The following is a 16,143-nucleotide window of genomic DNA, read 5'->3' as shown; positions in this document are numbered from 1 at the left end:
TCAAATCCGCCAAACCGCCACACTTCTCCCCTGCCGAGCCCTACTGCAGGCCCGCCTCCTCCAAGAGGCCTTCCCAGACTAAGCGCCCCTCCGCATCACTCCTGTCTTCACGTCCAGATCTACGATCCTCTTTATTATTTCCGTTGGTGCTATTGCCGCCTGCTGACTCGTTTGGCTGCCCGCCCCCCGCCTCCTTCTAGACTGCGCGCCCGCCGTGGGAAGCGACCGTCTCTACTGCGGAACTGTACTTTCCAAGCACGCAGTACAGTGCTCTGCACACAGTAAGCGCGCAATCAGTGCGACCGAATGAAGGAGCGAGTCAACTCCCCCTGCGGCCCCCACCCAGGCGGTGGGGATGGCTTAGAAGCAGCACGGCCTGGTAGCCAGAGCACAGGCCCGGAGGGGTCGGAGGAGTTGGGTTCTAATCCCCCTTCTTCGGCCACAGGTGCCGTGTGACCCTGGGCAAGACACTTCGCTCCTCTGTGCCTCGGTGACCTCATCTGTAAAACGGGGATGACGACGGTGAGCCCCACGTGGGACAAATCGATCATCCCAACGTAGCCCAGACGGTTTGTTCCCCTAATGCCAACCTCACACCTCCTTGCTCTCGTCCGTCTCGCCCCCATCCCGCCTCCGGCCTGAAACCCCCTCCCTCCTCCTACTACCGGATAATGGCTCTGCCCCCCTCCCCTTCAAAGCTTGAAGTCCCGCCTCCTCCAAGCAGCCTTCCCTAAGCCCCACGTTTTCCTCATCTCCCCCTCCCTCCTGCGTCAACCTTGTCTTGCTCCCTTGGCTCTCCCCACCCCGCCCCCGCACTTCTGTACAGACCTGAAATTCAACCCGGGGCGCGCTCCGGGCCCCCGTCCGTCACCCCTTTCGGATGGGAAACACTAGGAGGCCAAAGATCGCGTCTTCCCCTTTTAGTCCGTCACCGGTAGGGCCGTCCGCCCGCAGCGGGTGTCCGGCACGGCCCCGTGCACGGAGTAGGCGTCCCGCACGGCGCTCCGCACGCCGCGGATGCTTAATGGCTACAACCCTGGCCACGGACAGGACGGAGCGGCCGCCGGCCGCCGGCACTCGAGGAGAGAGAGGATCCCCTCGTCGGGTCCGGGGCGGCGGTGCCGGAGAGAAGTTTCCGACCGAGGCGGCGCCTGAGGGGCCGCCGGCGTCGGCCCCGGGGCCGCTCCGATACCGGACGCCACCCTGCCCCCGGCGAGGGCGCCGGGAGGCTGAGAGGAACCGTGGGCCGCTCGCCCTCCGCGTCCGCCTTCTTGGGCAGGGACGGACCGATCCCCGGCCTCCACCCGGCCCCGGTGACCCGGCGCGGACGACCCCACGACGCTCATCCTCCCCCCGGCGACCCCGGCTCTCCCCTCTCGGTCTCTGATCCGCCCCCGGGGCCGCGGCCCAGACCACCTCCCGCCCCCGCCTCTTCCTCTCTCCCTCCCCGCCTCTCGGCTCGGTGATCCGACGCGGACCATCCCGCACCCCGGACGCTCCCCCGGTGAGCCGGCACGCACCGTCCCGCGCCGGCGACCCTCCCCCGGGGACCCACCGACGGGACCGACCGTCCCCCGGGGCCCGCCTCCTCCCAGCCGTCGGGCCGCGGGGGAGGTCGCTTGGCCGCGGCGCGGGCCGGGCCCTTCCGAGGCCGGCCTGAGCCCGGCGGGGAGGGGCACGGTGGTCCCCCGGCCCGCCCCCCCGCCCGCCCCCGGCTGACTCGCACATCTGATCCAGGGCTCGTTTATTTCCTCCTTACAAAAAGCAGCCCCCGCCCCCCCCCCCGCCACCCTCCGCCCGCCCCGTCCCATCCCAGGAAAACGGTCTGCTTTACAAATATTTAAAAATGAAAACCCAAACGGGGGCGGGTTAACGAGGACCCGGAGCCTGAGCACGCGAACGTCCCGACGGGCCTCGATGCACCCGGGAGAGCCCTCCCCTCCCGCCCCCGCCATCCAGCCCCCCGCCGGCCCGACGGCCCGACCCCGCGAGGGCCGGGGAGGGGCCCGCTCATCGCCGAGGGAGGATTCGTATTCCAAGGTAGCAAATTCTAGTAAAAAAATAGTCCCTGCGTTAGCACCGCCTCGCCGCCGCCCGCGGCCGGGGCCCGGCGTCACCCGGCCCGGGCCGGGCCCCCGGGGTCCCGGCCGACCTTCCCGGCCGGGGGGCCGGGGCCCGAGGGGGCTCCCCCGAGGCCGCGGCCGCCCGGCCCCCCGCGCGTCCGGGGCGGCCCCGGGGCCGCCTCCCCCGCCGGGGCCCGGGCCGGAGGCGGCCCGCGGCGGGTTGATCCGGGACGACGGGAGACCCGGGGTGGCGGCTATTTGTCCGTCAGCAGGTCCAGCTGCTCCTGGAACTCGGTGAAAAGCCGCTGCAGGCGCAGGTTCTGGCCGATGACGGGGAGCAGCTCTTCGAGGAGCCCCCTCTTCCGCAGGCCCTGCCCGGACACACGCGCACACGGTCGGCCCCGCTCCCCCGCCGGCCCGGACGCGCGCGCGCAGACCCCCTCGCTCCCCGGCCCCCCTCCGGCCGGCAGGGAGGGCGGGGTCCGGGCCCCCGCCCCCCGGCCCCGGGGCTCACCACCACCGTCGACTCCCACTGGCTGCCGGCCGAGTGATGGACGGGGCCCAGCAGGTCCGTGCACAGTTCTCGCAGGCGGCACTCAAACCCTGCGGGTTTGAGAGGGGCGGATGGGCCCGGAGAGGGAAGGGCAGAGGAGGGAGGCCGGTGCCGTTACGGAAGGGGCGCCCATCACACTCGACGCCCCCGCGGGGTCCGGGGCCGTCCCCGACCGGCTGGGAGGGGGTTCGGTGGCCCGCCCTCGGGCACTCCGAGCCTACAGCGGGATCCCGGGCCGACGCCGGGCCCGACGCTCCGTCCGGGGCCGGGCGACGGGCCGCCGGCGCCTCACCCGCCTCGGCCTCCGCCCCCCCGACCACCGTCCACGACCCGCGGGACGGATCGGCGTCCGCGACCCGCGTCGCCCACCGCCGTCCCCGGCCCCGACCGCCCTTCTCACCGCCCACGGCCCGGGTCCCCGGCCAGGGTTGGGGACGGGGGGAGGGTGAGCGAGAAAGAGAGGAGCGGACGGGGACGGGGAAGGGGTAGGCGTGTGGGGCCCACAGGGGAGCAGGCCCAGGTGCGGAGAGGATGCGAGGGGGCGGGGAAGGGGGGGCGAGGAAGGGGGGGCGAGGAGGAGGCCGGGGGGCGAGGGGGTCCGCGGCGCCCCGCCTGACCTTCGTTGACCAGGTAGCGCGCGTAGACGAGGAGCCAGTGGCGGTACTCGTGGCTGGACTGGAGCATGAGGGCGGCCGCCACCTGGGTCTCCAGGTAGGCCAGGGTGGTCTCCTGCTGCACCAGGTGGGGCGTCCCGAACAGCCTGGCGGCCTGGCGGCCTGAACTGACACACACACGCACACCGGGCACGGCCGGGGGGCTCGGACGGGGCCGGGGCTCGGGGCCGGACGGGGACTCGGACGGGCGGGGGGGCCGGACGGAGACTCGGAGAAGGGCCCGGGGGTCAGCGAGGGGGCTCGGAGGGGGGCTGTGGAGGGGGGCTGTGGCGGGGGTCGGGGCGGGCGGGGCCCGGGAGGCGGGCCGGCGGCGCAGAGGCCGGGGCCCCCGCGGGACGGGGCCGGGGAAGGCCGTCGCGGGACGCGCCCGCCCCGGTCCGGCCCGACGGGACCTCGGGACCCCCGGTCCGAGCCCGGCGGCACCGCCCGGGGAGGGCGGCGGGCCCGTCTCCGCGGCGGCCCCGCCCACCCCCAAACCGGACCCCGGTTCTCAGGCTGGGCTCCGGAGGGGGAGGGGTCCGGGACGGCGGCGGGCACGGTTGGGGCGGGGCCGGGGGCCGGGGCCACGGGGCGGGCGTACTTGGCCGTGCGTCCCTGGATGATGGCGAGGGGCCCGGCGCACAGCATGGCCTCCTGGGAGGCGCGGCCGGTCCGGAAGTCGGCGCACAGCGCCAGCCAGTCCTGCTTGTCCGACACCAGGTTCCTGCGGGCGGCAGCGGTGCCCGCTCAGCCGGCCGGCCCCCGGGCGGGCCGGGGGGGGGGGAGGGGAGAGGGGGCCGCGCGGGGCCGGGGGCGCTCACCAGGTGGCCAGCGAGGGGTTGAAGCAGTAGGCCTTCCCGTCCGACAGGTTCATCACGGGGATGCCGTGCTGCGTCAGCAGAGTCTGCGACACCGTGGCGTCGCCGCCTGCGGGAGGGCGGCGTCGACGGGCTCGGGGCTGGCGCCGGCCCCCGGGCCCCCCGGCGCGCGCCCGCGGCCCGCCCTCCCCCGGGGTCGCCGCGGGGCCGGGCGCGTCGCCGCCGCCGGGCGCCGGGGCCTCGGGAGCGGGAGGCGGGGGGGGGGGGGGGGCCGGGGGAGGGGGCCGCGCTCGCCCGTTACCCGATAAGATGGTCTGCACGGATTCGTCCTTCACCACGGCCACCTGCTTGTGGACGTCCCTGGGGTGGGCCGGCCGGAGGGGGCGAGGGAGGGAGAGGAGTTTGCCGTGGCCGTCGGCCGGGACCCGGCCCCTCCCCCCGGCCCCGCGCCGCGGCTCCGGGGGGGGGGGGGGCGGGGGGCCCCGGCGGGACGAGGGGGAGAGCGCGCTCACCAGACGGACAGGGTGGCGGCGGTGGTCAGCGCCATGACGTAGGAGCCCGTGCAGTGCAGCGTGGAGACCGGGGAGGGCAGGACCATCGGGGGCAGGAGGCGGCGGCCGCAGGCGGAGAACACCGACAGGGTCCGCCTCTCGCAGGCCACGCACACCACCTCGCTGGGGGGGGGGGGGGACGACACGGGGGCGGCCCCCGCCCGGCCCCGTCAGTGGCGCGGGCCGGGGGGAGCCGCCCGAGCCTCCCCCGCCACCCGCCCCCGCGCCCGGGCGGGGAGCTCACCAGCTGCCGGCGGCGGTGAGGACGCGGCCGGGGAGCACGTTCTCCCAGCCGCGCCCTTCGCGCGTGCACTTGAGGCGGCTCAGCCGGGCCCCGCCCACGCCGGCCACCTCGTTCTCCACCTCCAGGTAGACGGACGGGTCGGCGCTCACCTGGCGAGAGACCCGGGCCGTCGCCACCCCGCCCCGGCCGCGGGGGCCGCCCCCTTCCTCCCCTCCGCCCGGCTCCCCCCCGCCACGCGGCGCTCCTGACCTGCAGCGAGAAGGACCTCTGCGGGGCGGGGGCGGGCAGGATGAGGGGCGGGGGCGGGGCCGCGGCGCCCGCGCCGTCCTTGTCCACGCTCTGGGCCGCCGGACACTGACGGACACCCGGGCCGGAGGGGGTGAGGCCCGGGCCGGGGGGCCCCGGGACCCCCGCCTGGCTCCCCGCCGCCTCCCGGCCGCGGGTACCTGGACCGAGAGGGCCACGGGCACCAGGCGGGGATCCTTGCGCGGGCGGCCCTTCTTCTTCTTCTCCACCGTCTCGGCCTCCAGGTCCAGCTTGCGCTTGGGCGGGGCGGAGGGCCGGGCGGGCGGGATCCTGTCCTCGCTGTCGCTGCTGCTCTCCAGGACGTCCCTGGCCTTGGCCTCCTTGGCCGGCGCCTGCTCTTTCAACCTGCCGGAGCCGGCGGGGACGGAGACCCTCCGTTCAGGCCCCCGGCCGCCCCCGCCCCCCGCCCGGGCCGGGGCGGGACAGCGGGGCGGCGAGGGCGGGGCCCCGGGGTCCTCCACTCCCACGGGGGGGGGTCCCCGCGTGCCCGGCCCCGCCCCTCCCCCGCCCCGGCCGGCCCCCGGACCTGTCCGGCGCCGCCTGGTTGCCGCCGCTCCCGGCCGCGGGTCCCGCCGTGGGCTTGGAGCGCTCGGTGAAGCGGGAGTCGAACGCCTTCATCGGCTCGATCTTGGCCGGGGTGCCGAGGCCGGCGGGGGCCGCGGGGGCGGCCGAGGCCGGGGTAGCGTCGGCGCTGGTGGGGCGGACCGTCAGCCTCTGGGGTCCCGGGGCCCGGCCGGCTCCCCCCGCCGCCCCGGGTCGGTCCCGGCCCGCCGCCGTCCCGCGGGGGTCCCCTCGGCTCACCCGTTCGGGACGGGACGGGACGGGACGGGGCCGGGGGGAGATGGCGGGGAAGGACGGGACCGGGCCACGGGCTCCCCCGCCCGAGACCCACCCGAGGGTCCCGGGATCCCGACGGGGGGAGCGCCCGCGGGTCCCCCGGGGCCCGGCCCCGGCGCTCACCCGTCCCTGCCGGCCGCGTCGCCCGCCGGCCTGGCCGCCGCGGGCTCGAGGGGGGGCTTGTAAGTGCCGAGGGCGCCGGCCACGCCCGGGTCCAGGGCCAGCAGCTGCTGGCCGCTCTGCGCCGACAGCATGGAGCCCGCCAGCGAGCCCGACAGCGGGATGCTATTGAAGAACGCCGTGGAGAAGTCCCTGCCGCAGAAACCCGCCTTAGGGGCCCCGACCCGGCGGGAGACGGGCCCGCCTCTCTGCCTCGTCTCCCCTCGCCGTGCCCGCCTCCCCGCAACCCGTTCCCGAGGGCGCGCCACGGGGGAGCCGGGAGCTGTCATCCGTCGTCGTCCCCCCCACCCCGGTCCCGTCCCCCGGCCCGGGCGGGGCCCGCGGGGCAGTCGGCGGGGCCCCGGCCGTGGGACGTACCCGGTGTCCAGCTGAGCGATGCAGAGAGGGGTGATCCTTCTCCGGCCGTCCGCCGTCCGCGTCTCCACCTGCTTCTTCAGGAGGTTCTGGCGGGGAGCGGCCGGGTGAGCGGGCGGGGGGTCGCGGAGGGCCCGGGGCCGGACCCCCCGACGGCCGGCGGCGGCGGGGGCCCGGGGTGGGGAGGGCGGCGGACGGCCCGGGGGACCGGGGACCCCCGCGCGCCCACGGCCAACGGCGGGAGGGGCCGTCCGGCCGGGGCCCGCGGTGCCGAAGGCGGGCGGCGACGGGGTCCGCGGGAAGGGGAGCAGGAGGCAGGGGACCGGACAGCGGGAGGGGACCGGGGACACATGTGCCGTTCCGCCGTTCCGGGGCACTCTCTCAAGCGCTTAGTACGGTGTCCGGCACCCGGTGGACACGAGACGAACGCCGGCGACCGACCGACGGAGGGCCGACCAGCGGGACGCCGGGGCGCGGGGCCCGACGGCCGGCGGCGAAGGGGCCCGTCGGGAGGGGACCGCCTCGCCGGGGACCGGTGAGGGACGGCGGAAGGGCCGGGGGAGCCGAAGGGAAAGGGGGTGACCGGATGGGGAGCCGGGGCCGCCCACGTCCCTCTGTTTCCCCTTCGGCCCCGGCCCGGCGGACGGGTACCTTCCTGATGTCCTCCAGGCTCTCGCCGTTGACCACGCCGGCCGCCTTGGGGGCCGCCGTCTCGTCCGGGGCGGCGACCCCCCGCTCGGCCGCGGGCTGCCGGCGGCGCCGCTGCTGCTGCTGCTGCTGGTACTTGAGCATCTCGGGGTTCTCGATGATGGTGGTGGGGAGCTGGGCCTCCGTCACGATGGCCAGGCTCTTCCCGTACGTCGACTGGTGGATGTTGCTCTGGCGGGGCCGACGCGGGGCGGGGAGAGGGGGAGGGAGGAGGACGCGTTCAGGGGGAGGAGGACGACGGGGGGGGTGGGGGTGGGGTCGAGCCCGCGGCCCCCACCCCCTCCCCGCGGCCCCCCGCCCCGCCCGTTACCTTCTCCTCCTCGCTGAGCGGGTCGCCCAGCTCGTCCTGGGAGAAGCCCAAGAAGGCCACGGAGCCGTCCATCGAGCACACCAAGATGCCCAGGCCGTTCAGGGTCCTGGAAGGGCGGCGCGGCGGGCGTCGGCCACGGGGGCCTCGGCGTGGCGGGGGTCGGCGCGGCCGGCGTCGGGGGCCCCGCCGGTGGCCGGGATCGCCTCCCTCCCCGCCCCCCGCCCCGGGGGGGACCCGGCCCGGAGGCCTCACCAGGAGATGTCCATGATGGACTTGTCGAACAGCTCGTGGATAACCACCAAAGGGCGCTTCAGGCAGGTGAGCTGGGAGGGCAAGGGAGCTCGGGTCAGGGACAACCCCTTCGCCGGGGCCGGGCCGGACCCGAGCGGCGGATGCCCGGGAGGTCCCCCCGCCCCCCGGCGGGACGGGGCGGGGGACTCACCCAGACGGACAGCGAGCGGTCTTTGCTCCCGACGGCGCAGCAGCAGTAAGGGCAGCTGGGCTTGGGAGGGCTGCCGTTCCTCTGCTTCTTCTTGAAGATCTTTGGGTTGAACTTCTAAGGGGAGCGAAGGCCACGCCGGGGGCGTGGGAGGGGGCTCTCCCCCTCTCCACCTTCGCCTCGCCCCGGGGACCCAGCACGGACCGTCCCGTCCCCGTCTCTCCCCTCTCCGGCCCCGACTCTCCCCCGGGGCATCCGACGCGGACCGCCCCGCGCCCGACCCTCCCCTCTCCGTCCCCGTCTCCCGCTCAAGCGTCCCGGCACGGGCCCCGAGGGGTCAGGCGGGAAACCGTCCGCTCCGCCGGGCAACGGCCAAAGAGCCGGCGGGACCGTTTCGAGGGCCGTGGGGGGGGGGGGGGGGAGAGGAGGGAGAGGAGGAGGAGCCCCGGGTGGAGGGAACGGGGCGGGGGGGGGGGTCTGGCCGGGCAGCGTCGCCCAGAGCTAGAGGGGGCGCGAGGGAGGCGGGGGGTTCCGGCGGGCACTCACCACCACGGTCACGGCTTTGCGGTGACCCACGAAGTCCATGTTGGTCTTCCAGCCGTCACGCTCGATGATCTGGGCGGTGGGCCCCGAGTTGTTCATGGCGTGGGCGGAGACGAGGTAGTGGCCGTCGGGCGACCAGCTGAGCCGCAGGACGTGCGTGGTGCCCCCGCACTGCAGGCGCGGCCCGGGTCAGGCCCCGGGTCAGGCCCCGTCTCCGGCCTCCCCCGCCCGGCCCGCCCGGCCCGCCCGCCGCGGCGGCCCGGCTCCCGGCCCCGCACCTCGTCGAAGGGCTCGGTGATGCTGGCCTCCAGCTGCCAGTCCAGCGTCCGCCACACCTTGAGGCTGCGGTCGTCCGCCTGCGAGGCGATGTACTTGCCCACCGGGTCCCACGTCAGTCCCTTCACCAGGCCCGAGTGGCCCCGGAGCGTGGCCAGGATCTCTGGGGAGGCGAGGCGAGGCGAGGCGGCCCGTGGGCTCGGGAGCGGGGGGAGGGGGCGGCGGGGGCGGCCCCCGCCCCGCCCCGCCCGGGGCCCCGCCGGGCTCGCCACGGCCGGCTCCGGACGCACGGCCCGGCGGGCGGCCGGGGAGGGACGAGAGGGCGGGAGACGTCGCACCTGGGAACTTGACGGCGTTCCAGATGACGACGGTGTTGTCCACGCTGCAGGAGGCCAGCCAGGCGTCGTGGGGGGACCAGGCCACGTCCATCACATCTGGGAGCGGGGCCGGAGAGGCCGGTGGGCCCCGGGGCGCGTGAGCCCGGCCCCGCCCGGCCCCCCGCCCCCCCCCCCCCCCCCGGCTCCCGCTCGCCGCCGGGACGGGCGCCTCCCCCGCCCCCGGCCCCCGACTCACCGCCCGAGTGGCTGCGGAGGATGGACACGCAGCGCCACTGCTCTACGTTGGCCACTTTGCTGCTGGACCCGAACACGGTGCTGGGGCCCATGAGCCTGGTGGGCGGGGAGAGGCCACAGGGTCTCAGCCCCTCCCCGAACACGGCGGGGCTCCGGGATGAGCGGGCGTGTGTCGGGGAGGGGGGGTGAGCGGCGGCCCCTCCCGGCCCGCGATGGCTCCGGGGTGGGTGGCCGCGGCCGGGCAGGGGGCGCGAGGGTCGGGAGCGGCACTTACGTGGTGCGGGTCCACACCATGATGAGCTTGTCATCGCCGCCGGAGGCCAGGCACGCGCCGCTGTGGGACCAGCGCACGCAATTGACGCAGGCTGCGGGGGGCCGACGGCGTGGGGAGGGGAGAGAGGGAGACAGAGAGCTGAGCCACCGCCGCCACCGCCCGCTCGCCCGCCGGGCCCCCCGCCCCCGGCCGGCCTCCGCCCCGCTCCCCCACGGCCGCCCCCCGCGCACCCAGGTGGTTGTCCATCTGGCACAGCATCTTGGGGATGTTCTCGTCCTTCTCTTCCTCCTCCTTGAGGACGGGGCCCAGGCTCCAGATGACCACCTTGCCCGAGTCCTGGCCTGAGGCGCACGGGCGGGGGACCCGACCTCGTCGGCGGCCGTCCGGCTCCCGGCGCTCCCCGCCCCCCGCCGGCCCGCAGCGCTCCGCGCCTTCCCCGGAGACCCCGTTCCCGACGCGACCCGAGCCGGGGCCCGGGGGCCCAGAGGAGGGCAGAGCGGCCGGCCGGCGCGCCCGGAGGAGGGAGCGGCCGGGGCCCGCGGACGGGCCGTTTGCGGAGACACTGGGGTCTCCCGCCCCGTCGCGCGGCCCCTGAGGCCCCCCGCCCCTCCCGGGCCCCGGGCCGGACACGCACCTTGCCCTCCGGTGGCGAACTTGGTGCCATCAGGGTGAATGTCCACCGAGAAGATCGGCTTTCCTGGAAACGAGGGAAGACCGCCGAGCTGACCCCTGACCCCCGATACGGCCCAGGTTCGCCCCAGGTCGGGGCGGCGGCGGGTCCAACCCCGGGCGCCATCCAGCCCGAGCGGGGCGTCCTGACGCCCCGGGTCCCCACAGTGACAGCTCGGGCGGGGGGACGGGCTGGCAGGCTCGAGGCCGGACCTCACCACCCCAACACCCGACCCACCGCCCGATCCATCAAGCGGCCACCCGGCCGGGCAGGGGCCACGCTGTCCGGCTGTGGTCACGGGGGGGGGGGGACACAGCCCCTCGTCCTCCCCTGCCCCGACGGCCACGAGGCCGCAAGCCGGGGGGCCGGGGGTCCCGGCGACCCAACATCCGCCCCCTCCGTTGCCGCGGTGGGCTCGGGGGGCCGGACGCCGCCTCGCTGCTCCGGCCGCACAACCCCCGCCGCTTCTGGCGCGGGGGTCCGTCCCTGCAGCTGCGTGTGTGAGGGCTGGCTCCCGAGGCTTCCCCCGGCGGGGGGGGTCGCTCCCCGCCCGGACGACGGGGGGCCGAGACCCCGCCGAGAAAGGGCACGGGAAGGGGTGGAGGAGGAGGAGGAGGAGGAGGATGACGGGGTGGAGTTGGCGGGGGCGGTCGGCTCCCCGGCCCGCTCTGCTCTGCGCCCCCTCCAACTAGAACGGGCAGCTGGGGGGGGTCGAGAGACCCCCCCCCAGAATGGATGCGGGAAGGGATGGGGAGGGGGCCCCGACTGCAGTCGCTTGGAGAGGGTCCCCCGGCCCCGACCCGGGGGTGCGGGAAGGGCAGGGGGGGAGGCTGGGGGGGCGGGAGGGGCAAAAAGAAGATAGTAGTAATAATAACAACAACGTCGGTACTCATTCAGCGCTATGCACCGAGCCCCGTTCTAAACGCCGGAGGAGATACAAGATCATCATAATAATAATAATAATGGTGGCATTTCTTAAGTGCTTATAATGTGCCCAGCTCTGTTGTAAGCGCTAAGGGGGCTACCAGGTGAACACGTTGTCCTCTGTGGGGCTCACGGGTTTTAATCCCCATTTTCCAAATGAGGTCACTGAGACCCAGAGAGGTGAAGTGACTTTGCCCAAAGTCACCCGGCCGGCAAGGGGTGGAGTGGGATTCGAACCCACGACCTCTGACTCCCCAGCCCGGGCTCTTTCCCCTGAGCCCCGCTGCTTCTCACGATAATAACGGTGGTATCTGTTAAGCTCTTACTACGTGCCAAGCCCCGTTCCAGACGGGAGATGACGAGGTTGTCCCCTGTGAGGCTCCCAGTCTTCATCCCCATGTTAATGTTAACGCTGGTATTTGTGAAGCGCTTACTACGTGCAGAGCACTGTTCTAAGCGCCGGGGGAGAGACAGGGTCGTCGGGTGGTCCCACGCGAGGCTCCCAGTTCATCCCCATTTTCCAGATGAGGTCACTGGGGCCCAGAGAAGCGAAGCGACTCGCCCGCGGTCCCCCAGCTGACAGGTGGCGGAGCTGGGATTCGAACCCACGACCTCCGACTCCCAAGCCCGGGCTCGAGGCCCAGAGAAGTGACTCGCCCACGGTCCCCCCAGCTGACAGGTGGAGGAGCGGCACTCGAACCCACGACCTCCGACTCCCAAGCCCGGGCTCTCTCCCTGTATCTCCCCTAGCACTTAGAACAGCGCTCTGCACATAGTAAGCGCCTAACGGAGACCAACAACGTCAACGTAGAAACGATAACAACAACAACGTCGGTATCCGTGAAGCGCTTACTACGTGCCGACCACCGTTCTAAGCGCCGGGGGGAGATCCGGGGTCATCGGGTGCATCCCCATTTTGCAGATGGGGGAACTGAGGCCCAGGGAAGTGAAGCGACTGGCCCACGGTCCCCCGGCTGCCAGGGGGCGGAGGCGGGATTCGAACCCCTGACCTCCGCCTCCCCGGCCCGGCCTCTTTCCCCCGAGCCCCGTCCCCGTGGGGCTACGTGTTAGGCGCCGACCACGAGCCGAGCGCCCGTGGTGAGCGCCGGGGGAGACGGAGGGCGATGAGGCGGTTTCCCCCCCCCTTCATCCCCGTTCTGCACCTGAGGCGCGCCCCCCCCGGGATTCGAACCCAGGACTCCGGCCCGCTCTGGAGGGGGAGGGGAGCGCTCACCGTTGTGGTTGACCCAGGTGGGCTTGAGGAGCTTCATCGTGCTGCGCCTGCGCCCCCGACGGCCCCCGACGGCCCCCGCCGGCGCCCGCTCAGCTCGCCCGGCCCCGCCCCGCCCCGCCCCGCCGCCCCCGCATCCCCCGCCGCCGCCTCCGGCACTCACAGCCCGCGCCGACCCCCCAGGCACCGCACCCCGCAGCCGCCCCCGCCACGCCGGCTCCCGCACACTCCGCCTTCCCCCCACATCACCTTCCCCCCCCCCTCGCGTTCCGCCCCCCATCGCCTTCCCCCTACATCACGTTCCGCCCCCATCGCGTTCCCCCCGACATGACGTTCCGCCCCACTCCACGTTCCCCCCCCCCATCACCTTCCCCCTACATGACGTTCCGCCCCCATCGCGTTCCCCCGCACATGACGTTCCGCCCCCCATCGCGTTCCCCCCGACATGACGTTCCGCCCCACGCCACGTTCCCCCCCCATCACCTTCCCCCTACATGACGTTCCGCCCCCATCGCGTTCCCCCGCACATGACGTTCCGCCCCCCATCGCGTTCCCCCGCACATGACGTTCCGCCCCCATCACGTTCCACCTCACATCGCCTTTCCCCCACATCACCTTCCCCCTACATGACGTTCCGCCCCCCATCGCGTTCCCCCCACATGACGTTCCGCCCCACATCACGTTCCGCCGCACTCCACGTTCCCCCCACATGACGTTCCGCCCCGACACCGCGTTCCGCCCGACACCGCGTTCCTTGCCACCTCACGTTCCCGTGCAAACTAGTTCCCCCCGCATGACGTTCCTCCGCACATGACGTTCCCCCCCTCCACCCCGTCCCCCCTGCACACCACGTTCCGGCCCTGGCGGGGCACCGGACCCCGGGAGGAGGAGGAGGAGGAGGAGGAGGAGGAGGAGGAAGGGGGGAAGGACAGGGAGCAGGTCGAGAGGAACCAATTTGAGGCAGGGATTCTGGAGGGACCTCCCTTCCCCCTCCAATTGTAAATGATGATGCTGGTGTTTGTTAAGCGCTTACTAAGTGCGAAGCACTGTTCTAAGCGCTGGGGAGGATACAGCGTGATCAGGTTGTCCCACGCGGGGCTCCCAGTCTTCATCCCCATTTTACAGATGAGGTCACTGAGGCCCAGAGAAGTGAAGTGACTCGCCCACGGTCACCCAGCTGACAAGCGGCGGAGCTGGGATTCGAACCCATGACCTCTGACTCCCCAGCCCGGCCTCCTTCCACTGAGCCACGCTGCTTCTCTACCCACTCCTTTTGCTCTCCCGCCCCACGGCTGTCACTTCAACCCTTTATGTTGGTATCTGTTCAGTGCGTACTATGTGCCAAGCACTGTGCTAAGCGCCGGGATAGATACAAGGTCATCGGGTTGTCCCACGTGGGGCTCCCGATCTTCATCCCCATTTGACAGTCGAGGGAACTGAGGCCCGGAGAAGTCAAGTGACTGGCCCGGAGTCCCACAGCTGACGAGCGGCGGAGCCGGGATCGGAACCCGTGACGTCCGACTCCCCAGCCCGGGCTCTTTCCGCTGAGCTACACGGCTTCTTTATGTTGCTGTCCCTTTGCTTCTATTGATATTTAGAAGCAAATAAATATCTATTTATTTCCCCCGGACTGTGACCTCGTTGTGAGCAGGGATCGTTCCTCTTTAGTCCTGCCTTCAACTTTCCCAAGGGCTAAGTACGGTGCTCTGCCCACAGAAAGCGCTCAATAAATACGATTGAATACATGATAATAACAACAGTGGCATCTGTTAAGCTCTTACCATGCGCCAAGCACTGTTCTAAGCACTGGGGAGGATACAAAGTCCTCAGGTTGGTTGTCCCACTTGGGACTCACAGTCTTCATCCCCATTTGACAGTTGAGGGAACTGAGGCCCGGAGAAGTGAAGTGACTGACCCAGAGTCCCACAGCTGACGAGTGGCGGAGCCGGGATTGGAACCCGTGACCTCCGACTCCCCAGCCGGGGCTCTTACCACCGAGCCACGCTGCTTCTCTAATGAATGACCGGGTCGGGAGGGGACCGGACTGGCAAAGGGGGAGGGGGACCGGCTGGGGCGGGGAGAGGGGGGGACCGGAGTTGGGGGCAGGGGGAAGATCAGACTGGGGATGCGAAGGAGCAGAAAGAGAGCGGCTCTCATTTAGGGTGGGCATGGGATTGGGGAAGCGGGTGAACCCCCACGCACGTCCCAACGGGCACGGTACACCTAGCTGGACGTATCAGCTCTCCGGACCGTCCCATCACACATTACGCCCGTCTCGCCCCGGTGCGGGTCAATAATAACAATAATAATGATAATGTTGGTATTTATTAAGCGCTTACTATGTGCCGAGCACTGTTCTAAGCACTGGGGTAGACACAAGGGAATCAGGTTGTCCCACGGGGGGCTCACAGTCTTCATCCCCATTTGACAGATGAGGGAACTGAGGCCCAGAGAAGTGAAGTGACTTGCCCACGGCCACACAGCTGACAAGTGGCGGAGCCGGGATTCGAGTCTCGGGATTCCGGATTCGAGGGAGTCCCTCCCTCCCCGAGGGCAGGTTCCCCATCCGTTGGGCCACCGCTCCACCGTTGCGCGGCCGGCTCTGGCCTCGGCCCGGGCTCGGCGGGCAGAGCTGCCCCGGGCCTGGAGCGTCCGGCGGGACTTCAGGACACCCCCCCGCCCCCCGGTCACGGCCCACTCTATGGAACACAGAGGCCGGCTCCAGCGGTGTTTCCCGGGCACCTGCCCTTGAGCGGGGCACTGTACCGGACACCTCCACAGTGCCCAACGTACCCACCACGCAGAGTGCTGGACGGGATGCCTGCTCTGGACGGTGAAGCATTTATCTGCTCATTTACATTCTACTTATCATTTACATAATATAGTCCTGGGTTCGAATCCCGGCTCTGCCACTTGTCAGCGGTGTAACTGTGGGCAGGTCACTTCACTTCTCTGGGCCTCAGTTCCCTCCTCTGTCAAATAACAATAATAATAATGTTGGTATTTGTTAAGCACTTACTATGAGCAGAGCGCTGTTGTAAGCGCTGGTGGAGATCCAGGGTCATCACGTTGTCCCTCGTGGGGCTCGCAGTCTTCGTCCCCATTTTACAGACGAGGGAACTGAGGCCCAGAGAAGGGAAGTGACTTGCCCAAAGTCACACAGCTGACAAGTGGCAGAGCTGGGATGGGGATGAAGACTGTGAGCCCCATGTAGGACACCGGATGACCTTGTATCCCCGCAGCCCTTAGAACAATGCTTTGCCCACAGTTGTCTCTTTCCGTTGCTGAATTGTAGAATCCCAGCGCTCAGTACAGTACTCGGCATAGGGTAAGCGCTCGATAATAATAATGATAATAATGATGTTGGTATTTGTTAAGCGCTTACTAGGTGCAAAGCACTGTTCTAAGTGCTTTGCTAAGTTCAATAAATACGACTGAATGAATAATTGCCGAATTGTACTTTCCGAGCGCTTAGGACAGTGCCCCGCACACAGTAAGCCCTGGCTAAATAGAGAAGCAGCGTGGCTCAGTGGAAAGAGCCCGGGCCTGGGAGTCAGAGGTCATGGGTTCGAATCCCGGCTCTGTCACTTGACCCTGCGCAAGTCACTTAACTTCTCTGTGCCTCAGTGACTTCATC

The 16,143-nt window shown here is 71.5% G+C and overlaps 1 protein-coding gene across 1 annotated transcript; it reads right to left on the bottom strand.

Annotated features, from left to right (window-relative positions):
- Window positions 1-2,240: 2,240 nt before the first annotated feature.
- LOC114806160 (protein HIRA) lies at window positions 2,241-12,581 on the bottom strand. Its single transcript, XM_029049525.2, has 25 exons — window positions 12,510-12,581; window positions 10,316-10,378; window positions 9,912-10,022; window positions 9,682-9,772; window positions 9,409-9,503; window positions 9,174-9,269; window positions 8,838-8,998; window positions 8,563-8,730; window positions 8,020-8,133; window positions 7,830-7,900; window positions 7,578-7,683; window positions 7,211-7,438; window positions 6,563-6,648; window positions 6,149-6,337; window positions 5,715-5,879; window positions 5,329-5,533; window positions 5,132-5,236; window positions 4,883-5,031; window positions 4,600-4,761; window positions 4,389-4,447; window positions 4,091-4,196; window positions 3,871-3,993; window positions 3,234-3,397; window positions 2,578-2,666; window positions 2,241-2,434 (listed from the first exon to the last, which is right to left on the bottom strand). The coding sequence occupies exons 1-25, from the start codon at window positions 12,544-12,546 to the stop codon at window positions 2,318-2,320; spliced, it is 3,060 nt and encodes a 1,019-aa protein (XP_028905358.1). The 5' UTR covers window positions 12,547-12,581; the 3' UTR covers window positions 2,241-2,317.
- Window positions 12,582-16,143: the final 3,562 nt, after the last annotated feature.

Source organism: Ornithorhynchus anatinus, chromosome 21 (genome assembly GCF_004115215.2).
Source record: "Ornithorhynchus anatinus isolate Pmale09 chromosome 21, mOrnAna1.pri.v4, whole genome shotgun sequence".
In the NCBI taxonomy this organism is placed as follows: Eukaryota; Metazoa; Chordata; class Mammalia; order Monotremata; family Ornithorhynchidae; genus Ornithorhynchus; species Ornithorhynchus anatinus.
This window is presented reverse-complemented; position numbering and strand designations above follow the sequence as displayed.

What these genes read in the sequence shown, in the direction of transcription:
- LOC114806160 (XM_029049525.2), bottom strand. Translation starts at nt 12,546, where the DNA reads ATGAAGCTCCTCAAGCCCACCTGGGTCAACCACAACG. An exon ending in CCAGATGGACAACCACCTGG is followed by an intron (nt 9,773 to 9,911) that starts GTGCGCGGGGGG and finishes GGCCCCCCGCAG; the next exon opens with CCTGCGTCAATTGCGTGCGC. An exon ending in CCTCCGCAGCCACTCGGGCG is followed by an intron (nt 9,270 to 9,408) that starts GTGAGTCGGGGG and finishes CCCCGCTCCCAG; the next exon opens with ATGTGATGGACGTGGCCTGG.